The sequence below is a fragment of the Lipotes vexillifer genome, unplaced genomic scaffold (genome assembly GCF_000442215.2).
Source record: "Lipotes vexillifer unplaced genomic scaffold, Lipotes_vexillifer_v1.1 scaffold1008, whole genome shotgun sequence".
NCBI classification, from domain to species: Eukaryota; Metazoa; Chordata; class Mammalia; order Artiodactyla; family Lipotidae; genus Lipotes; species Lipotes vexillifer.
In genome coordinates, this window is record NW_006772616.1 from 612,488 (window position 1) to 637,022 (window position 24,535).

At 41.8% G+C, this 24,535-nt stretch overlaps 1 protein-coding gene across 1 annotated transcript in view; it reads right to left on the reverse strand.

Moving 5' to 3' along the window:
• The window catches only part of FRMD4B (FERM domain containing 4B), a 187,947-nt gene that overhangs the window by 115,225 nt on the left and 48,187 nt on the right, over positions 1-24,535 (reverse strand). The window contains exons 2-3 of the mRNA XM_007447648.1: positions 15,633-15,698; positions 13,404-13,498 (exon numbers count right to left, since the gene is read on the reverse strand). Coding sequence (XP_007447710.1) covers positions 13,404-13,498; positions 15,633-15,698 — 161 coding nt within the window. The remainder of the gene's footprint in view (positions 1-13,403; positions 13,499-15,632; positions 15,699-24,535) is intronic.

The window sequence follows — 24,535 nt, forward strand, 5'->3', positions numbered from 1 at the left end:
TCCGGAGCCTGTGCTCCGCAACGGGAGAGGCCACAACAGTGAGAGGCCCGCGTACAGCAAAAAAAAAAAAAAAAATGGGGTCAAATACTTTCTGGGGGCTGTTTTTGGATATATATTATGGAATTCCTAACATTTAAGCACGTATTTGTTGATTCATTCAAGGGCTTCACTAAATTCATGGGTATAAACATTCTCCTGAAATTGTGACCTGAGGGATAGAAGAATTGAGACACTGTGACTGGGGATTGTTTATGTGACTTTTCCAAGATGGTCCCACTAGTTGATCCATTTTAGATTGTAATTTCCCAGAAGGCAGAGACTACATTCGCTTGCTTACACAAAACTTAAGAACATGCTGATAGTGGTGGGATGTCAAATTATACCAAAACCTATAATGGTTCAGAAGACGTATTCCAACCTATTTTGGACTTTGAGTACACAATTTTTTAAAAAAATCAGAAAATTCTAAGCTGTATTTATTATAAGTAGATAGGAAACGTGAGTAATAATAATAATAGCAGCTAATCTTTTTCGAGCAACTACTTAGTGCCAACCAAGCTGGTACTTTTTTTATATATTAATACTATATTTTACAAGTCTGCAAGGAAAAGTGGCAGAGCTGGGATTTGAACCCAAGACTTAGGATACGGGAGAAAATGAGATTAGAGGGTTGAATCAGCTTTTTTTTTTTAATTTTTGTTTTATTGCAGTAAGAACTCTTACTACAGATTTACCCGCTTAATAAGGTGGGGGTTTTTTTTGACATCTTTATTGGAGTATAATTGCTTTATAATGGTGTGTTAGTTTCTGCTTTATAACAAAGTGAATCAGCTATACATATACATATATCCCCACATCTCTTCCCTCTTGTGTCTCCCTCCCTCTCACCCTCCCTATCCCACCCCTCTAGGTGATCACAAAGCACTGAGCTGATCTCCCTGTGCATGCGGCTGCTTCCCACTAGCTATCTATTTTACATTTGGTAGTGTATATATGTCCATGCCACTCTCTCACTTTGTCCCAGCTTACCTCCCCCTCCCCATGTCCTCAAGTCCATTCTCTAGTAGGTCTCTGTCTTTATTCCTGTCCTGCCCCTAGGTTCTTCAGAACCTATTTTTTTTAGATTCCAAATATATGTGTTAGCATACGGTATTTGTTTTTCTCTTTCTGACTTCACTCTGTATAACAGACTCTAGGTCCATCCACCTCACTACAAATAACTCAATTTCGTTTCTTTTTTGGCTGAGTAATATTCTATTGTATATATGGGCCACATCTTCTTTATCCATTCATCTGTCGATGGACATTTAGGTGGCTTCCATGTCCTGGCTATTGTAAATAGAGCTGCAATGAACATTGTGGTACATGACTTTTGAATTATGGTTTTCTCAGTGTATATGCCCAGTAGTGGGATTCCTGGGTCATATGGTAGTTCTATTTGTAGTTTTTTAAGGACCCTCCATACTGTTCTCCATAGTGGCTGTATCAATTTACATTCCCACCAACAGTGAAAGAGGGTTCCCTTTTCTCCACACCCTCTCCAGCATTTATTGTTGGTAGATTTTTAGATGATGGCCATTCTGACTGGTGTGAGGTGATACCTCACTGTAGTTTTGATTTGCATTTCTCTAATGATTAATGATGTTGAGCATCCTTTCATGTGTTTGTTGGCAATATGTATATCTTCTTTGGAGAAACGTCTGTTTAGGTCTTCTACCCATTTTTGGATTGGGTTGTTTGTGTTTTTTGATATTGAGCTGCATGAGCTGCTTGTAAATTCTGGAGACTAATCCTTTGTCAGTTGCTTCATTTGCAAATACTTTCTCCCATTCTGAGGGTTGTCTTTTCATCTTGTTTATGGTTTCCTTTGCTGTGCAAAAGCCTTTAAGTTTCATTAGGTACCATTTATTTATTTCTGTTTTTATTTCCATTTCTCTAGGAGGTGGTCAAAAAGGATCTTGCTGTGATTTATGTCAAAGAGTGCTCTGCCTATGTTTTCCTCTAAGAGTTGGATAGTGTCTAGCCTTTCATTTTATATATATATATTTTTTGCCGTAGGCGGGCCTCTCACTGCTGTGGCCTCTCCCGTTGTGGAGCACAGGCTCTGGACGCACAGGCTCAGCGGCCATGGCTCACAGGCCTAGCCGCTCTGCGGCATGTGGGATCTTCCTGGACCGGGGCATGAACCTGTGTCCCCTGCATCGGCAGGTGGACTCTCAACCACTGTGCCACCAGGGAAGCCCAAGCCTTACATTTTAGTCTTTAATCCATTTGAGTTTATTTTTGTGTATGGTCTTAGGGAGTGTTCTAATTTCATACTTTTACATGTACCTGTCCAGTTTTCCCAGCACCACTTATTGAAGAGGCTGTATTCGATAAGCTGTATATTCTTGCCTCCTTTATCAAAAATAAGGCAACCATAGGTGTGTGGGTTTTTCTCTGGGCTTTCTATCCTGTTCCATTGATCTATATTTCTGTTTTTGTGCCAGTACCATACTGTCTTGATTACTGTAGCTTTGTAGTATAGTCTGAAGTCAGGGAGCCTGATTCCTCCAGCTCCATTTTTCTTTCTCAAGATTGCACTGGCTATTTGGGGTCTTTTGTGTTTCCATACAAATTGTGAAATTTTTTGTTCTAGTTCTGTGAAAAATGCCATTGGTAGTTTGATAGGGATTGCATTGAATCTGTAGATTGCTTTGAGTAGTATAGTCATTTTCACAATGTTGATTCTTCCAATCCAAGAACATGCTATATCTCTCCATCTATTTGTATCATCTTTAATTCTTTTCATCAGTGTCTTATAGTTTTCTGAATACAGGTCTTTTGTCTCCTTAGGTAGGTTCATTCCTAGGTATTTTATTCTTTTTGTTGCAATGGTAAATAGGAGGGTTTCCTTGATTTTACTTTCAGATATTTCATCATTAGTGTTCAGGAATGACAGAGATTTCTGTGCATTACTTTTATATCCTGCTACTTTACCAAATTCATTGATTAGCTCTAGTAGTTTTCTGGTAGCATCTTTAGGATTCTCTGTGTATAGTATCATGTCATCTGCAAACAGTGACAGTTTTACTTCTTCTTTTCCAATTTGGATTCCTTTTTCTTCTCTGATTGCTGTGACTAAAACTTCCAAAACAATGTTGAATAATAGTGGTGACAGTGGCCAACCTTGTCTTGTTCCTGATCTTAGTGGAAATGGTTTCAGTTTTTCACCACTGAGGACGATGTTGGCTGTGGCTTTGTCATATATGGCCTTTATTATGTTGAGGTAAGTTCCCTCTATGCCTACTTTCTGGAGGGTTTTTATCATAAATGGGTGTTGAATATTGTCAAAAGCTTTTTCTGCATCTATTGAAATGATCGTATGGTTTTTATTCTTCAATTTATTAATATGGTGTATCACATTGATTGTGTATATTGAAGAATCCTTGCATTCCTGGGATAAACCCCACTTGATCATGGTGTATGATCCTTTTAATGTGCTCTTGGATTCTGTTTGCTAGTATTTTGTTGAGGATTTTTCCATCTATGTTCATCAGTGATAGTGGCCTGTAGTTTTCTTTCTTTGTGACATCTTTGTCCAGTTTTGGTATCAGGGTGATGGTGGCCTCGTAGAATGAGTTTGGGAGTGTTCCTCCCTCTGCTATATTTTGGAAAAGTTTGAGAAGGATAGCTGTTAGCTCTTCTCTAAATGTTTGATAGAAATTGCCTGTGAAGCCTTCTGGTCCTGGGCTTTTGTTTGTTGGAAGATATTTAATCACAGTCTCAAATTCAGTGCTTGTGATTGGTCTGTTCATATTTTCTTTTTCTTCCTGTTCAGTCTTGGAAGGTTGTGCTTTTCTAAGAATTTGTCCATTTCTTCAAGGTTGTCCATTTTATTGGCATAGAGTTGCTTATAGTAATCTCTCATGATCCTTGTATTTCTGCAGTGCCAATTGTTACTTCTCCTTTTTCATTTCTAGTTCTATTGATTTGAGTCTTCTCCCTGTTTTTTTTGATGGGTCTGGCTAATGGTTTATCAATTTTGTTTATATTCTCAAAGAACCAGCTGTTAGTTTTATTGATATTTGCTATTGTTTCCTTCATTTCTTTTTCATTTATTTCTGATCTGATCTTTATGATTTCTTTCCTTCTGCTAACTTTGGGGTTTTTTTGTTCTTTGTTCTCTAATTGCTTTAGGTGTAAGGTTATGTTGTTTATTTGAGATGTTTCTTGTTCCTTAAGGTAGGACTGTATTGCTATAAACTTCCCTCTTAGAACTGCTTTCGCTGAAGTGCATAGATTTTGGGTGATTGTGTTTTCATTGTCATTTGTTTCTAGGTATTTTTTGATTTCCTCTTTGACTTCTTCAGTGATCTCTTGGTTATTAAGTAGTGTATTGTTTAGCCTCCATGTGTTTGTATTTTTTACAGATTTTTTCCTGTAATTGATATCTAGTCTCATAGCGTTGTGGTCAAAAAAGGTACTTGATACCATTTCAATTTTCTTAAATTTACCAAGGCTTGATGTGTGACCCCAGATATGATCTATCCTGGAGAATGTTCCATGAGCACTTGAGAAGAAACTGTATTCTGTTGTTTTTGGATGGAATGTCCTAAATATCAATTAAGTCCATCTTGTTTAATGTATCATTTAAAGCTTGTGTTTCCTTATTTATTTTCATTTTGGATGATCTATCCTTTAGTGAAAGTGGAGTGTTAAAGTCCCCTACTATGATTGTGTTACTGTCGATTTCCCATTTTATGGCTGTAAGCATTTGCCTTACGTATCGAGGTGCTCCTATGTTGGGTGCATAAATATTTACAATTGTTATATCTTCTTCTTGGATCGATCCCTTGATCATTATGTAGTGTCCTTCTTTGTCTCTTGTAATAGTCTTTCTTTTAAAGTCTATTTTGTCTGATACGAGAATTGCTACTCCAGCCTTCTTTTGATTTCCATTTGCATGGAATATCTTTTTCCATCCCATCACTTTCTGTCTGTATGTGTCCCTAGGTCTGAAGTGGGTCTACTGTAGACAGCATATATACAGGTCTTGTTTTTGTATCCATTCAGCCAGTCTATGTCTTCTGGTTGGAGCATTTAATCCATTTATATTTAAGGTAATTTTCGATATGTATATTCCTATTGCCATTTTCTTGTTTTGGGTTTGTTATTGTAGGTCTTTTCCTTCTCTGTGTTTCCTGCCTAGAGGAGTTCCTTTAGCATTTGTTGTAAAGCTGGTTTGGTGGTGCTGAATTCTCTTAGCTTTTGCTTGTCTGTAAAGGTTTTAATTTCTCTGTCAAATCTGAATGAGATCCTTGCTGGGTAGAGTAATCTTGGTTGTAGGTTTTTCCCTTTCATCACTTTAAATATGTCCTGTCATTCCCTTCTGGCGTGCAGAGTTTCTGCTGAAAGATCAGCTGTTAATCTTATGGGGATTCCCTTGTATGTTATTTGTTGTTTTTCCCTTGCTGCTTTTAATATTTTTTCTTTGTATTTAATTTTTGATAGTTTGATTAATATGTGTCTTGGTGTGCTTCTCCTTGGATTTATCCTGTATCGGACTCTCTTCACTTCCTGGACTTGATTAACTATTTCCTTTCCCATATTAGGGAAGTTTTCAACTATAATCTCTTCAAATATTTTCTCAGTCCCTTTCTTTTCCTCTTCTTCTGGAACCCTTGTAATTCGAATTTTGGTGCATTTAATGTTGTCCCAGAGGTCTCTGAGACTATCCTCAATTCTTTTCATTCTTTTTTCTTTATTCTGCTCTGTAGTAGTTATTTCCACTATTTTATCTTCCAGGTCACTTATCCGTTCTTCTACCTCAGTTATTCTGCTATTCATTCCTTCTACAGAATTTTAAATTTCATTTATTGTGTTGTTCATCATTGCTTGTTTGCTGTTTAGTTCTTCTAGGTCCTTGTTAAATGTTTCTTGTATTTTCTCCATTCTATTTCCAAGATTTTGTATCATCTTTACTGTCATTATTCTGAATTATTTTACAGGTAGACTGCCTATTTTCTCTTCATTTGCTTGGTCTGGTGGGTTTTTACCTTGCTCCTTCATCTGCTGTGTGTTTCTCTGTCTTCTCATTTTACTTAACTTGCTGTGTTTGGGGTCTCCTTTTAGCAGGCTGCAGGTTCATAGTTCCCGTTGTTTTTGGTGTCTGTCCCCAGTGGCTAAGGTTGGTTCAGTGGGCTGTGCCAGCTTCTTGGTGGAGGGGACTGGTACCTGTGTTCTGGTGGATGAGGCTGGATCTTGTCTTTCTGGTGGCCAGGTCCACGTCTGGTGGTGTGTTTGGGGGTGTCTGTGGCCTTATTATGATTTTAGGCAGCCTCTCTGCTAATGGATGGGGTTGTGTTTCTGTCTTGCTAGTTGTTTGGCATAGGGCGTCCAGCAGTGTAGCTTGCTGGTCATTGAGTGGAGCTGGATCCTAGCATTGAGATGGAGATCTCTGGGAGATTTTCGCCGTTTGATATTACGTGGAGCTGGGAGGTCTCTTGTGGACCAGTGTCCTGAACTTGGCTCTCCCACGTCAGTGGCCCAGCCCTGACTCCTGGCTGGAGCACCAAGAGCCTTTCATCCACATGGTTCAGAATAAAAGGGAGAATGAAAAGAAAAGAAAAGGAAAGGGAAGGGAAGGGAAGGGAAGGAAGGAGATAAAATAAAATAAAGTTATTAAAATAAATAATTATTAAGAATTTTTTTTTAAGTAATAAAAAAAACGGACAGACAGAAGCCTAGGACAAATGGTAAAAGCAAAGCTATACAGACAAAATCACACACAGAAGCATACACATACACACTCACAAAAAGAGAAAAAGGGAAAAAAATACATATCGTTGCTCCCAAAGTCCACCTCCTCAATTTGGGATGATTCGTTGTCTATTCACGTATTCCACAGATGCAGGGTACATCAAGTTGATTGTGGAGATTTAATCTTCTGCTCCTGAGGCTGCTGGGAGAGATTTCCCTTTCTCTTCTTTGTTCGCACAGCTCCCGGGTTTCAGCTTTGGATTTGGCCCCACCTCTGCGTGTAGGTCGCCTGAGGGCGTCTGTTCTTCGCTCAGACAGGACGGGGTTAACCTGAGGCGTGCAGTGCTTTCTGCCGGGGAAGTTGTCCCTGGATCCCAGGACCCTGGCTGTGGCGGGCTGCACAGGCTCCCGGGAGAGGATGTGTGGATAGTGACCTGTGCTCGCACACAGGCTTCTTGGTGGTGGCAGCAGCAGCAGCATTAGCGTCTCATGCCCGTTTCTGGGGTCCGCGCTGATAGCCGCGGCGCGCGCCCGGCTGTGGGGCTCCTTTAGGTAGAGCTCTGAATCCCCTCTCCTCGCGCACCAGGAAACAAAGCGGCAAGAAAAAGTCTCCTGCCTCTTCGGCAGCTCCAGACGTTTTCCCGGACTCCCTCCCGGCTAGCCGTAGCGCACTAGCCCCCTTCAGGCTGTGTTCCGCAGCCAACCCCAGTCCTCTCCCTGCGCTCCGACCGAAGCCCGAGCCTCAGCTCGCAGCCCCGCCTGCCCCGGCGGGTGAGCACACAAGCCTCTGGGGCTGGTGAGCGCCGGTCGGCCCCGATCCTCCGTGCGGGAATCTCCCCGCTCTGCCCTCCGCACCGCTGTTGCCGCGCTCTCCTCGGCGGCTCCGCTCCCCGCTCCGCCTCCCGCAGTCCCCGCCCGCGAAGGGGCTCCTAGTGTGTGGAGACCTTTCCTCCTTCACGGCTCCCTCCCACTGGTGTGGGTCCCGTCCCTATTCTTTTGTCTCTGCTTTTTCTTTTTTCTTTTACCTTACCCAGGTACGTGGGGGGTTTCTTGCCTTTTGGGAAGTCTGAGGTCTTCGGCCAGCGTTCAGTAGGTATTCTTTAGGAGTTGTTCCACATGTAGATGTATTTCAGATGCATTTGTGGGGAGGAAGGTGATCTCCGCGTTACTCTTCCGCCATCTTGAAGCTCCTCCCCTATTCCTGTTTTATTTTTTATTTTGTCATTTACTAGTTTTAACATAGGAAAAAAGTGTGTCTTTATTTCTGTAATTATTAGATGAGACTTCCAATAACTGTCTCTAGCTTTCCTTGGAGGTATATTATCAAGATAAGTTGATATAAGTGACATAAGGAAAGGTTCATAGAATTACTGCTTTTGTGGGTAAAAAATATATAAGGATAGGGGACTGGAAGTTAAAAGATTCTTACACTGTATTTGATCAAGTTTAGGATGGCACTGATTTGAAGACATACCCCAGTTTCACAGATGCTCAAATGTATGTCTGAAATAAAGTATAGTATTCAAAAGTTTTCTTAGAGAAAAATGAGACTAATTTTGAATTGTCTTTTTTGCTTTTACTTAGGAAGATGTGGCATCATTTAAGAAGCATAATGTGTATTTACATGAACTTGTGTGAAATGATGTCCAAGAATGCAGCAAGTTGTATAATAACATATAGAGCATAAATCAATTATATTAACCACAGAAGACACTCAAATACTATTATATATTGACGAGAATTCTTAGAATTCTTAGATACACTTCTGGAGAGATACAGAGCAAATTGCTACAATCAAAAGACAGCAGCCTCAACTATGATATTAAGTGTTTTTATAAGAAGATATTCATGTAAAAGTAATACAAAAATAAGTTTTTAGAAAAGAAAAATTAGAAATTAAATTTTAAAAAATATACCCATAATTTCACTAACAGGAGTAAGTTAGAAGAACAAAAAGTGAAAATTACCCTTAACTCTATCATTGAGATATATTCCAGGTTAACATGCTGTTTTCTAGCCTTTGAGAGTAAAATGAGATCAAAAAGCACTTATTCCTTATAACCTACTTTTCTCATGTTTTTCCATCAGCAAATGGGAGAGATCTAATCAATACCTCAAAAAGACAGTTGAATTTACACATTCACCTCTATCAGCTGTGTTAGCCCACTATGAAGTAAGCGTCCTTTTTGGCTAGAATTGTATCAGTCAAAGGTCGATCATCTCAGGCCCACCGGATGGAACGGTGATCAAAAATCCCAATTGTGTTGTGAAACCTATTTGTTATTTCTTAATAAACAAAGCTCATCCAGCAAATCCTTTCAAAACAAGGAAAGGAAAAAAATGTCAAGTGGGTTGAAGGGGATGGGAACCATTATGGGGAACAGAGTGCTGCCTTAGGAGGGTCGTGACTGCCCTCTAGGGGTACAGACTCGCCCTGCACACAGAACACCAGAAGGCACTAACCAGCGTTGAGCTTAGAAATTCTATCCCCTTCCTCTAATACGACCACGAATTTGTTTTTGTTGGTCACCATCACTACTTTTACCATGTAACCGCGTGATTCCATTTTCCCATTTCTCTTCTTGGCCCGTGGAGTAGGATACAGACAGTGGCTAGTTTCATTGACAAAATGTCCCCTCGGCTTTGCCTTACTCTATTTGAAGTTCACCAAAAGCAAAGAGCTGATGTGGCATCTAGGCTGGAAAATGCAATTCAGACAGCATCCTGGGAGGGATAAGACTAAGTGGTTTTATGGGGGCGGGAGAAGGGGAGTGCCGAAAGAAAATACTTTCCAAAAATATTTTCCAGACAAGAAAAAGAACTAAGCCTGTGACCAAGACATTCCAAGGAGACACCCTTTGACAGAAGCAATTTTCCAGACCTGTTCCTCAGAAAGGTGGAAATGGCCAATTCCCACTCCCCCAAGAGCCCAGCTCGTACTTATTCTGAAAATAAACACAGCTAGAGCCAGAAGACACCTTCTAAACTGATCATAATTCAAAACCAGACTGCTGTCATTTGCAGGGGAGTGCACGAAGGACATTTTGGAGCCAGGCTTCTTGGAAAGGCAATAAGCATTGACTGATGTCACTAAAGAAGATAGCTAGAGGAGGGACTTAAGTGAGACATTCTTCTTCCAATAGAGTATTTAGAAAGAAACCATCCCCAGGCACACGATGGGGAGAGTGGCCCAAGTCAGGAAAGGAAATCATTCATATTACGTATTCCTTACTTTCTGAAGAGAAGGTGCTACAGTCTGAACACTTGATGTATGCCCCCTCTGCTTATGTTCACCTGAGCCTGGAGCTTTCCCCAAAGCCTGCCATGTGGCCAGGACTCTTTTCGAGCCCACCATGAACCTTACAGCCTGGGACATTTGCAAGACCACAGTCATTAACCATGTCACTCCCCTGCAGAACATCCTTCAGGGGCCTTGGTGTGCCTTCGGCATCTCCATGACTCTCTGGGCTCACCTGTGTGTTTGTCCTTCTTATATCTTTAATCCACGCTCAGGCCAGTTTCCTAGCCACTGGGCAGATGTACCATGTTCATGACCATGTCCATGCACTGGTGCACAAAATGACATTTCCCTGAATGCCGGCTCCTCTCCCCACTACCTAAGGTCTAAGTGCCCTCCCAGTTACCCTCCTGTGTGGCTTCCCACCCAAGTCCTCCTTCAGCCTCCTTCAGAGCACACCTTCCTGCCATGACTATGAACAACAGGATGTTGTGTGCGTGGGCTCTGCATACCCTACCTGTTTAATAGTATAATACTATGACCCTATTATATGGACCTATATAGTACTTATTACTTTGGTGCTATTATTATGCCCATTGTACAGATGAGAAAACTTGAGTGTCAGACGTATTAAGTCTAAGATCTCACAGCTACCAAGCTTCTATGATGTCCACCCTGCCTCCCTCTCAACCTTTATCTTGTACCACTTTTCCTCTTACTCTCTCTATTCAAGGCATACTGGCTTTTTTTTTTTTTCGTTCTCAAAAATAAAAAATAAAAAAACAAAGTCAAGCTTATTCTCACCTGAGAGTATTTCCACCTGCTTTAGTTAGGAAAGCCGCCCCAGCTTTTGCAGAACTGGTTCTTGCTTTCTTTTCTTTTCTTTTTTTTTAACATCTTTATTGGGGTATAGTTGCTTTACAATGGTGTGTTAGTTTCTGCTTTATAACAACGTGAATCAGTTATACATATACATATGTTCCCATATCTCTTCCCTCTTGCATCTTCCTCCCTGCCACCCTCCCTATCCCACCCCTCCAGGCGGTCACAAAGCACCAAGCTGATCTCCCTGTGCTATGCGGCTGCTTCCCACTAGCTATCTACCTTACGTTTGGTAGTGTATATATGTCCATGCCTCTCTCTCGCTTTGTCACAGCTCACCCTTCCCCCTCCCCATATCCTCAAGTCCGTTCTCCAGTAGGTCTGTGTCTTTATTCCTGTCTTACCCCTAGGTTCTTCATGACATTTTTTTTTTCTTAAATTCCATATATATGTGTTAGCATACGCTATTTGTCCTTCTCTTTCTGACTTACTTCACTCTGTATGACAGACTCTAGGTCTATCCACCTCATTACAAATAGCTCAATTTTGTTTCGTTTTATGGCTTGCTTTCTATTATACATCACCTTTTAGAAGCCGTCCTGGTCCACCCTGTCTAAAACTGCACCACCCCACCCCCATTTTTCTTGATCATGGCCTCTTGTTTCATGTTCTTCAAAGCACTTGTCATTTCTGGTATCTTCTCATTTATCTTTTTTTAAAAAAATATTTATTTATTTTGGCTACACTGGGTCTTAGTTGCAGCATGCAGGACCTTTTACTTGCAGCATGCAGACTCTTAGTTGTGGCATGTGGACTCTTTAGTTGCGTCATGTGGACTCTTTAGTTGCGGCATGCATGTGGGATCTAGTTCCCCAGCCAGGGATCAAACCCAGGCCCCCTGCATTGGGAGCGCAGAGTCTTACTCACTGGACCACCAGGGACGTCCCTCATTTATCTATTTATTTACTTGTTCTACTGGACCATACTAGTGCAACATAAGCTCCATGAGAGGAAGAACCTGGTCTGTGTTGTTCACAGCTGAACCCCTGGAAGCTAGAACAAATGCCTGGCATTTAGTGGCATTCAAGAAATAACTGCTGAATGGATAAATTACTCTCATATTCATGATTTTAGCCTCTATTTTATGCGACCTTTCCCTAAATTGTAGTGTTTGTGTTTTTATGGTTCTTACCATATAACTTAGCCATCACGTATTTATTGTTTTAAGTCAATGCTGTTTGCTATGATTTCAGTCACATTCAGATTCAACCTGTATGTGCGTGTTTAATCACTGATTCTCATGAACTGGTTTTGTCTTTCCAGCTAGAGCCTGTGCTCAGTGGACATCTGCATTTCCTATTTCATCCAGCAGAGGACTGATCAGACAAGGTCTCAAACCATTGTTGAGTGAACAGATAATTTTGTGATTTAGGATGAAGGGGGTGAGGTGGAGTGCACTTTTTTCCTGCTTTGTTGAACTCCATTCAGGAAACATCTTGAGTCTGAAATCAAAGTTTTCAGGTTTTTCTATGTCTCCTGACAAGTCAGCTGTCTGGGTTTTTTTTGTTTGTTTTTTTGTTTGTTTTTTTTTTGCCCAGCCCAAGTCCTGAGCCCACTGGCATTTCCAGGAGGTCCTAAGCTTGCAGCCCACCAAGGCTGGAAGTAATCAGCACATACAAAGTGTTAAAAACAAATTAACCCCTTCCTGAGGTAATTTTCTGCCTGGTTAACACAAAGAATGGAAAAACATTTAAACTGAGAGAGTTACGGAGTTGGCTGGGTGGTTGGCCAATATATTTTGTGTCTGGAACACGTTTTCTTGAATTTTAATATTTGAAGAGCTCTTTGCAAATTATCCCATAAGGGAGAAGAAATCATTTACTATATCAAGCTGCATATAACGTAGGCAAGTCAGGCTGCCATAAAGCACACACACACATACACACACACATGCAGAAAAGAGCTGGTAAGACTAAACACCTTTGCTTACATGGAGCTTTCAATTCTTGTGAATTCACTGTTATATACCAGTCTCATTTCAGAGAGGATTTCAATTGTTAAAAATATACACAATATCCACGTTAGCATTAAAAGTGTAAGTAAAAGAAAACGAAAATGAGGGTTACATAAAATGGGCCTGCCTAAGTGGAAGTTAGAAATTTTATCCAGCATTAAAGTATATACATATTTATTGGGTGGGCCCCAAAAATCGCCTTTAAACTTTCTTGCCACCAAATCCAAACATTAATTCAGTTTCAAGATATGAGTAGATGACACTAGCATTTCTATCCCTGATACATAAGCTAAATAAGCAAGCACAACTGCATTCAAAGAAATGTGAAGACAGACTATCATCAACAATAACAAACTCATTGCAACAAATTTCTAAGGCACTTGGGACAATGTTCTGAGTTCTTAGAATGACCAATATTCCCTTTCTTCTCCTTTTACCAGAGTTCTAAAGAAAAACCTGTATTGAGAAATCTTTAGCTAAGCAGGACATATTCTAATTCTTGGAGCATTCCCCTGCCCCTGCTTTTGCCAGTTGAGAGTTATGCACATAGGTAACCCAGACAAAAGGTAAAAATATGAAAACTCTTACGTGTCATCTGTAAACGTGATTCCAAAATACTCCTTTTCTTTCAGGTTGAAATGCGAAGCCACGAGGTCCAGCAACTCTCTTGATAAAAGTTTGGGCTGTTAAGATAAAAATATGATTAGGAACAATTTGGTCCCCTCTCTCTCTTACTGCTACCACTTTCCTCTGTCCCAAACAGCTTAAAGCAGCCTTTGTTTGTTTGTTTTCGGATGCCCGTGCCCTTTTGTTGCTTAATCTACTATAGACCATTCTCTAAGGGTTCAGGAAGGGGGGGAAATGGGAACAGGAACACCACTGAGGTCATCATGTTGATATATTTGCAGTTCCGTCCAGCACCTTATTTTTTCCTCTAAGGTAAAAGTGTATTCACCAATGCATTGGCGTTTTGGAAAAAATGCTCTGTTATATATAGTATGGTGCTAGATCAAGACAAAGAATATTAAACACCGCCTAGGTTGTAGGAATAACTTGGCTTGGTGACGGTCAACTGAGGAGGGTCAAGACCCAAAGGCTCAAGACCCAGAGAGAACTAACAACAACAACAACAACAACACAATAATAATAATAGTGACTGTCTACTGTGCTGGACTCCTTCTACCCATTATTTCATTTTAATCCTTACAATGAGTCTATGAAGTAGGGGTTCTTGCCGTTTTATAGATGAGCCAACAAAGGCCAAGAGCAGTCAAGCACCTTCCTTGATGTTCCAGTCAGTTAAGGACCTGATTTGAACCCAGTTCTGTCTGAATCCAAAGACTAAGCTTTTCACTTCTCTCCAGGGATGGAGTAATTGTATCCATTGTGCAGATCATCATCACCAGTACTTACTGGGCACCTCATTAGAGGAAGAATCTAGTCGATGAGATTTTGGGAAGCACTGGCTCTGGTGGGAAGAAGCATGGTTTGGAATCAGCCAGAATGTCCAGAGTGAGAGCAGATGGTGGATTTGCAGAGACTGGGGAAGGAAAGGGGGATTTGCAGGGAGGCATTCTAGGTGGACTTCTTTTGAACTTTGAGCCACACATTTTAGGGCTCATTATGGTAGTTTGAGGGTTGGATGTTTGTTGTTGGGGAAGAAAGAACAGTCATGATAAAAAAAAAGAAGAAAGAAAAAAGTTAAAGGAAAAGAAAAAAGAAAAGAAAAGAAATAGAAATCTAGACCAAAAGGTCTACTCTGGTGAAACTATGATTGATGTGCTATTTTCATTCTAATTGAAGCCTGTACAGAGTGGGCTCGGCACAGCCTCAGAAAGGAGAAGAATTTAGGTTTGGTGAAGGGAGGGAATTCTAGCCACGGCTTTAGGTGTGGCTGTCATCAGGCACTTCCACGGTCTTTTAAGATTCTGGGTCCAGAGTGTTGGGTGAATAAAGACAGAAGCATCAATAATTAAGATATCATCACTCATATAGTCCCATGTGTTTTACAGAGATTTCGTTCACATATATAATCTAGTTTGATGTTTTTTTAATTATACTGCAGTACAGTTGATTTACAATGTTGTGTTAATTTCTACTGTACAGCAAATTGACTCAGTTATACATATACATATATATATATATATATATATGCTTTTTTAATATTCTTTTCCACTATGGTTTATCACAGGGTATTGAATATAGTTCCCTGTACTATACAGTAGGACCTTGTTTATCCATCCTGTATCTACGAGTTTGTATCTGCTAATCCCAAGCTCCCAAGCTGACTTGCAGACATAGAGAACAGACTTGCGGCTGTCAAGGGGGAGGGCGGCGGAGGGAAGGATTGGGAGCTTGGGATTAATCTAGTATGATTTTAACCATAATTTCTGAGAGGAATATTAGGCAATCTTAATCCCAGTTCACAGCTGTTGAAACTGGGTATTTAACTGGGACCATGCCACGTGACAGGAAAGTGGCAGAATGACGAGTCTCAGCTCACAAAAACCCTTTCAGGGAACCATTATGGTCTCCAGTTTACCAACAAGAGGTGATTCAGAGAAGTCAAGTCACTTGCCCAGGGTCACACAGCTACTGAGTGTCAAAGCTCAGACTGCAATCCAAGCATCTCTGAATCCTGTCACCAGTCTCTAGTTACTCTTAAATACAGCTAGGTTTCCTGGCTTTGAAGCTTTATCCCCCATAAACAATCCTGTGTCACTGGCTCTGAGGCACAGATAAGCAAGCAGGCTGAACATAGGCCACAAGGCCTACAGAGGGAACCAGGATGGCTTGTCCCTGTGTGGCATCACCTACCTGAACCAGCAGCTCCAATCTCCTGTCATCCAGGAGGTGCACCTGGCAGTGCCTGCCTTCTGTCATCTGTGGAGACAAGACAGCAAGAGTGGCATCAGGCTGGGGCTGGCAGGCAAACCCTTCAACTTGATTTACCATTTCTTTTATGGGTGATGTGCTCAGCCTAAAAATACCATGAGTTGAGTTAATCAACAGGTTTGGTCATAAACAGATTTATTATATGGCATCAGCTCTTGCATTTACTTTTATTTTTATTTATTTATTTATTTTTATTGTATATATTTTGGCTGCGTTGGGTCTTTGTTGCTGTGTAGGCTTTCTCTAGTTGTGGCGAGCGGGGGCTACTCTTCATTGTGGTGCGCGGGCTTCTCATTGCCATGGCTTCTCTTGTTGCAGAGCACTGGCTCTAGGTATGTGGGCTTCAGTAGTTGTGGCGCGTGGGCTCAGTAGCTGTGGCTTGTGGGCTTAGCTGCTCCGCAGCATGTGGGATCTTCCCGGACCAGGGCCTGAAGCCATGTCCCCTGCATTGGCAGGCGGATTCTTAACCACTGTGCCACCAGGGAAGTCCCTATTTTTATTTTTTTAGCTCTTAGATTTAAAAGAAAAAAGAATGAAAAGCAAAGACCACTCAATATATTGAAAAAACAATACCTATACAACACACAAAATTATACTATTAAAAGCAGGTTTCCTTCCCAGAGGAAACTACAATACTTTTCCTTGAATCAACATTTTTTTTTTTTTTTTTTTTGTGGTACACGGGCCTCTCACTGTTGTGGCCTCTCCCGTTGCGGAGCACAGGCTCTGGACGCGCAGGCCCAGCGGCCACGGCTCACGGGCCTAGCCGCTCCACGGCATGTGGGATCTTCCCGGACCGGGGCATGAACCCGTGTCCCCTGTATCAGCAGGCGGACTCTCAACCACTGCGCCACCAGGGAAGCCCTTGAATCAACATTTTATTTTCCAAATGAAGATGGTTTTATTCATTGTTGTGTTTTAATAAACACAATACATGCATAATTATAGGATGAAAAACAAATGATACTAAAGTTAAAATGTAAAGTCTCCATTTTTGAAACTTTGGCCCTCCTTTGTAGTATTCATATCACTACCAAAATTAACAGTTAATAGTTAAGACAGGGAGTTCCCTGGTGGTCCAGTGGTTAAGAACTGGTCCTGCAATGCAGTGACACCGGTTCGATCCCTGGTCGGGGAACTAAGGTCCCACATGCCGCAGGGCAGCTAAGCCTGCGCGCCACAACTAGAGCAACTAGAGAGCCCATGAGCCGCAACTACTGAGCCCATGTGCTCTGGAGCCCACGTGCCACAACTAATGAGCCCATGTGCCCGCATGCCACGACTAGAGAGAAGGCCACGCGCTGCAACAAAAGATCTCGTGTGCCACAACTAAAAGATAACGCAGCTAAAAAATAAATTTTTTTAAAAAAGAAGACTTAAGACACCCAGTTAAGAATAATTTGATGTATAAGTTACTAATTATATTTAATTCTTTATCACTTATAACTGCAATACTGGGAAATTACTCCTTGTAAAATATTTAAACAATGCATAACATGCAAAGATCAACTTTGAGTAACTCATGCTCCAAACCTTTCTACCTGCAGAAATTACCACTCTGTCAGATTGAGGAGAATCCTCACAGACCATCTTTATATGGATTTTCAGATATATACATGTACATGTTAAAAAAACATTCTCATGTTAAATGTTTTACTTTAATATTATATTGGACATATTTTGAAATGAAGCAGGTACTCTTTTTTTAAAACTTTTTTAAATAATTAATTTATTTTTTCTTATTTATTGATTTTTGGCTGCATTGGATCTTCATTGCTGCGTGTGGGCTTTCTCTAGTTGCAGCGAGCGGGGGCTACTCTTTGTTGTGGTTCATGGGCTTCTCACAGTGGTGGCTTCTCTTGTTGCGGAGCACAGGCTCTAGGCACACAGGCTTCAGTAGTTGTGGCTCACAGGCTCTAGAGCACAGGCTCAGTAGTTGTGGTGCACGGGCTTAGTTGCTCCCTGGCACGTGGGATCTTCCCGGACCAGGGCTCGAACCCATGTTCCCTGCATTGGCAGGCAGATTCTTAACCACTGGACCACCAGGGAAGTCCCGAAGCAGGCACTCTTAATATTTGTGTGTGTGTGTGTGTGTGTGTGTGTGTGTGTGTGTGTGTGTGACTGCGGTGTCTTTGTATATGGATATTTATATGTGTATGGTTTTTTTCAATTGAAGTGGAACTATGCTATACTTACTGTTTTGCCCCTTGCTTTTTTAATTCAATATTTCTTGGAAATCTTTCCAATGTCAACACATATAGACCGACCTCATTCTTTATAAAGGTTCTATAGTATCAAATCATTGTGCAGACGTATTTAATGAGTCTCCTGCTGAGAAACACTTAGACTGTTTCTAGCCTTTTGCTGTCATAAGCAATGTCACAATAAATTTTGCACATCCAGCTTTGTCCATGCATGTGGAATTGCTGGGTTACTTTTGAAAAGCATCGGCAGCACTTTATCTCTTAGGTGTTGTACAAAACTATAAGACCTTGGGAATTCCCTGGCAGTCCAGTGGTTAGGACTCAGCACTTGCATTGCCAGGGGCCCAGGTTCAATCCCTGGTCGTAGAACTAAGATCCTGCAAGTCATCATGACTTGGCAAAAAACTGAACAAAACAAAACAAAACAAAACAAAACTATAAGACATGGAAACTCAGATACATATAATCCCAACTTAAAAAGAAAATTTCTTCCATTACTGAGCACCAACTACATACTTAGCATTGCTCTAGGTGTTTATAATCTTATCTCTGAGCTGCATAGTCACCTTCTGGGATTGGTGGTGTTATCCCCAATTCAACAGATGAGAAAATTGAGTCTCAGAGTGGGATAAGCAATCTGTTTTTAATGTGAAAAATACTAATTACAATATCTTACTTACATTTTTGATTGAGCTCTGCTCTAAAAGCCTGGAAAGTAGCTCAGTTGGTTAGAACGGAGACGTGGCCCATAGGAACCTCGGAATTAGTGCTAAGAGGTAAGTGGGAAGCTTTACGTTGCCCCATGGCCACTGATTATGCCCTCAAACTCTGCAAAGCCAGGTCACATACACATCTCTGGTGGCAAGAGGAAAGGGAACAAATCTTTGTTTCAGGCACTAAACTGGGAACTTTATGGAAATTATCTCATTAAAGCTCCACAAAACTCTACAATATGGCAACATCCCCATTTTACAGACAAGGAAGTCAAGGTACAGAGTTTAAGGTTAATCATTCAAATTTGCCTGGGCAAGAAAAAACCAAGGTAAAATTTGAATTAATGTCTAACTGAAAAAAAAAGTCATCTTTTTTTCTACTATTCTATACTACAGGAGGAAATCAATCAATGTGTCAGTTTAAATCATTTAATCTCTTTTGTAAAACCCACACAAGCAAACCCTAAGTACATGCCCTACAGAACAATCAAATAATACTCAGAAGATCAACGGAAACAATATGAATCCATTAAGGGATATGTCAAAACTCATAAAACATTGCAAGGTATTCTGTTGTTGTATAACCCAAATGAATTTATTTCCTGATTTAAAAAAACATCCTTTCTCATTTCTGATTTTCTTTGGATCTCCCTTGATCTAGTCAATGTGCCTTTTATCAACACATAATTTTATCCTAGAGAGTTTAATAGTAAAATATTTTTTTAGGTGTATCTGTCCACCTCATGATAACCATGGGCAGTGGTGCCCATGTCTGTACAACTTGATTCTACCCCTTTGGCCTCAGTTGATTGGATGAGGGGAAAGACACCTGACCTAAGCTGGGCCAGTCAGAACCTCAGTCCAGGGAATCTGGAACTGAGTCCAAGTGGATGAAAGTATGTTGGTTGTGGGGCCGCCACTGTCTGCTGCATGTGGAGAGAAAGGAAAACCATCTGCAGAGAGAATGAAGAAGACAGGGAGATAGAAGGAGGCCAGAGAAATCACGCAGCCTAAGAGGAAAAGCTTCAGAATTGCTGTCAGGGTCCCTACGTCTTTCCAGTCACTTCTAGCCCGTTCCACTGGTCTGGGTGAATCCTGTTCTTTTTTTTTTTTAATTTATTTTTTAATTGACGTATAGTTGATTTGCAATGTTGTGTTAATTTCCGCTGTGCAGCAAAGTGACTCAGTTACACACATGTATACATTCTTTTTTTTTTTTTTGCGGTACGCGGGCCTCTTACTGTTGTGGCCTCTCCCGTTGCGGAGCACAGGCTCCGGATGCGCGGGCTCTGCGGCCACGGCTCACGGGGGCCCAGCCGCTCCATCGCATGGGGGAGCTTCCCGGACCGGGGCATGAACCCGTGTCCCCTGCATCGGCAGGCGGACTCTCAACCACTGCACCACCAGGGAAGCCCTACATTCTTTGTAATACTCTTTTCCATTACGGTTTATCCAGAATCCTTGTTCTTGAGTTCCATAAAACATCCCTGTATTCCTTCAATGAATCCACTTTTTCCCCGCCTCTCTCTCTTAAGCTAACTTGAGTTGGAGTCTGCTTATCGCAAATAAAAGCATCTTCATACGACACCACAGGTATCTATACCTAAACCAAGGCAAAAGATCCCAGAGGACACACTCCCCGGATGATGTCATTAATATGGTAAAATCATCTACTCAGAATCACTGGTACTCCCATCACGGACAATACATCAGCCAAGAGAGAGGCTGACATCTGGGGTGGGGGGCCCGAGGAAAGGGACTAAACAAACACCCCACCATGTGATGTGATGATACACACACACAAACTGGAGAAGGGCAGTGCAGATGAACTGGGGAGAAACAGCTACAGTTTTATGCCCACACTGGCACATCTGAAGCCTGGCATATCCGAGCCCACAGTCCTCACCAAGCCCTTTCCTACGCGGGAGGATGGCTCCTCCGGGAGATCAAAGGGCTAATTTGATCATCAATAACCACAGAAAAACCTGCCTTTGTCACTTAAATCAAAAGTTGAAAGGTGGTGGATGTATCTTGTTGGTCAAAACAATGCTTATGAATAAATTTCAGTTGCTGCTATTAGAAATCAGGAGATGCCATTTTAAAAAAATTTAGATGGTAAGGTCTAGAAACACTGGGCTGGATTTCCTTCATGACCACATGTGGCCAGGGTAGGGCAGAACAGCCCCCTCTGTAGGTAGTGTTGGTGGTCTCTGGCTCACACATGTGTATTATCTGCCAGGTTCCTGGGAGTCCTACTATGTGAATAAGAAAACTACATTCAAGTTCACTCTGTACCAGGGAAGAGACACAACCAAACGTCAAAGGAAGGCCTGCTGTGCACCAGGCAAAGGACTTGACGCCTGACCCTCATTAACATATAGTATTCCAAAATAATTGACCAAAAGTCAGGTAGTCCTAATTCAGACCTTCCAGTGTAACAGGGTTTCTCGCAAAGTTTAGGGGGATAACATTTCAAATCCAAGCTACGTGTGAACCAAGTGCGAACCAATGCATTTATGTGATGGCAAAAGAAAAACAGAAGAGGCTTCAGAATAAAAATACCATTCATGTTCTCTTCTTTTAAAAAAATACTATTTCAATCTCTACACAAGCCTATGAAAGGAGGCATCCTCATTTTAAGCACCAGGAAACTGAGGCCTGAGAAATGATGGAACTTGTACAAGCGTTCTAAGCCAGACTTGGGCTCACAATCATACTTTATCTCTTACTACCTCTGTTATCTTAAAAAAGTTACTCAGTCTTTCCAAACCTCATAAGCAACGTCCTGACAGCTTTTAATCTGACACCTTTGAGAGTGAAATATACCGCTTCTGAGGACCACATTTATTATAGTCCCCACATGCTTGAAAATTAACAAGCGAACAGCTAAACTTTTCTGTAATCCATTTATCCTCCCATTTAAAAAAAAAAAAAAAAAGCTTTTTAATGGGAGGAATATTACTAATCCATTTTAAAGAAGATAAATGACAGGTAAAGTTAAAAAGTACATGGTGGAAACGTTCTCCAGAGATGATGGAGCAGAAATAAAAAGAGAGAGGGGGGCTTCCCTGGTGGCACAGTGGTTGAGAGTCCGCCTGCTGATGCAGGGGACGCGGGTTCGTGCCCCGGTCTGGGAAGATCCCACATGCTGCGGAGCAGCGGGGCCCATGAGCCATGGCCGCTGAGCCTGCGCGTCCGGAGCCTGTGCTCCGCAACGGGAGAGGCCACAACAGTGAGAGGCCCGCCTACTGCAAAAACAAAAAAACAAAAACAAAAACAAAAGAGAGAGGGGAACACTAGTTCCTGTGTCCTTCTGTGACCCTGCCACCTGGCTAGGCATTTTATTTATTTATGTATTTTTGGCTGCATCACGTGGCAGGCGGGATCTTAGTTCCCTAGTCAGGGATCGAACCCATGCCCCCTGCAGTAGAAGCACAGATTCTTAACCACTGGACTGCCAGGGAAGTCCCTGGCTAGGTATTTTAATAATAGCACTAGCAACACAACCAGCAGATGCTTTCTACATTCCAGGCACTGCACTAAGCACTTTACATGTATGAACATATGCAAGCCCTTGTGATACTCACGAGACAGGTAATCTTATCTCCCAATAACACAGGAGAAGGAGGTTTCTAGAGAGATTATAAATAACAAGATGCATAAATGGCAGAACTAGACCCAAATTCCAAGCTCTTAACCACTTAGCTACCCACTAGGTACTCCCTACATTATAAAGTGACAAATTGTGGGAAAGCCTTCCCACGCAGCCCATTTTCAGGAGAGGAGATAAGTGGGTAGAAAGGGAAAAACAATGTGTCATAAAGCAGGTGTGAAAAGTCATCTCAGTTCCAGGGCAAAATCATTTGACTAGAATTAGTTAGAATTGTAGAACTTAGAGTCTTAGAAGGGATCTAATCACCACCACTTATTTGGAATGTGGGGAAATTAAGGAAAGATGTGCCTGGTGCCACACAGCAAGTCGATGTGAGCCCCAGGATTAAAACTCAGGACTCTGGAACCTAAAAAATAAAACCAACTAGTGAATATAAGAAAAAAGGAACAGACTCACAGATATAGAGAACAAACTAGTGGTTACCAGTGGGGCGAGGAAAAGGGGGAGGGGCAAGATAGGGTAGGGGATTCACTGGTACAAACTACTATGTATAAAATAAATAGGGGGCTTCCCTGGTGGCGGAGTGGTTAAGAGTCCGCCTGCCGGTGCAGGGGACACGGGTTCGTGCCCCGGTCCGGGAAGATCCCACATGCCGCGGAGCGGCTGGGCCCGTGAGCTATGGCCGCTGAGCCTGCGCATCCGGAGCCTGTGCTCCGCAACGGGAGAGGCCACAACAGTGAGAGGCCCGCGTACCGCAAACTAACTAACTAACCAGCTAAATAAGCAACAAGGATATATTGGACAGCACATGGAAATATAGTCATTGCCTTGTAAAACTTTAAATGGGGCTTCCCTGGTGGCGCAGTGGTTGAGAGTCTGCCTGCCGATGCAGGAGACACGGGTTCGCACCCCGGTCCGGGAGGATCCCACATGCCGCGGAGCGGCTGGGCCAAAAAAAAAAAAAAAAAGGCTACAAGGATATATTGTACAGCACAGGGAATATGGCCAATATTTTATAATAACTTTAAATGCAACATAATCTTTAAAAATTGTGAATCACTATGTTGTACACCTGAAACTTACATAATAAAACTCAGAACTCTGTCTTCCAGGCCCGACATGAGGTGCGCATGAGGTTACTCAGCTGTTAAATACCACCTTATGCAAATGCACTTATTTTCCCAACAGATGGATTTGTTTCTTTCAACTTTTAAAAAATACTGTAAACATAAAAAGAAAAAAAAACCTGGGCATTTCTTACTTATTTTCAAACATGACTCCCACTGAAGCTTTCTCTTCTAATTTCATCCACAGGAGTTATATTTGAAGGGAGCTGTTCATGGATCACAGTGATTATACCTACACATTCAAAATCACCTTTGAGCCCCATAGAGACCATCAGAGCAGTTTTGGATTTGGCCCCTACCCAGTGACAGCTAATAGCAGCAATGCCTTGCGTGGAATAGAAAAACATGTAAGAAATTGATCTCTTTGGAAAGTTTCGCTTGACACCCACCCAGACTTGATACCCTTCCCACCACCCTCTCCCGCCTTCAACCTCAGGAAATCGGAGGTTAAAATTGTGCATGTCGGATTAAAACTCCCACCTCAGTGGCTGCCCTGTGTTTGCTCCCCAGATGATAGAGCAGGTCCTCAGAGGCTAAACGCTGAGTGCTGGTGGAAGGACCTTTTCCATCTGGTCAGTGGTTAAATGAGGAAGATCAGAAGGGAAGTGAGAAATGGCCAGAACAGTGGCTTCATGGGGTGTGCTGATGTGCAGCCTATAGTGGGGTTCAAGTCTGTGTGAACTTCACCTTCACGCCCCACCAAATCCCAATCCGACTACCTGACTCAGGAGATGAGAGCAGAGAGTCGGTAAAACAAACAAAACACAAACAAAATAAAACCCCCCAAACCCCCTAAGGCAAGTCAAGATAGGGCAGGGTGGGATCATTCCTAATGACTGGGAAGAGCTTAGAAAGCAACAGGAAATACCAAAAAAGGACCAGAACCCCAGCCTACTTTGGTTTTGCTTTAGTAGCTCTTTGGAACACGGAAATATAAAAGCTTGGTAAGGAAGCAGCAAGCTTCATTTCCTCTCTCTCATTCCCTTTTGACCTTTTCTGAAAGTTCAGCAAAAGAGGACCTGTCTCATTAAAATGACTCCCCAAGATTTTTTGTGGGATGACCTATCCACCATCATCATTAGAGTCTAATCCACCATCATCTCTTGCCTGGATGTGTGCAAAATCAGCTACCTAACCGGGGCTTGGTGCTTTTGAGTCCAATTTCCGT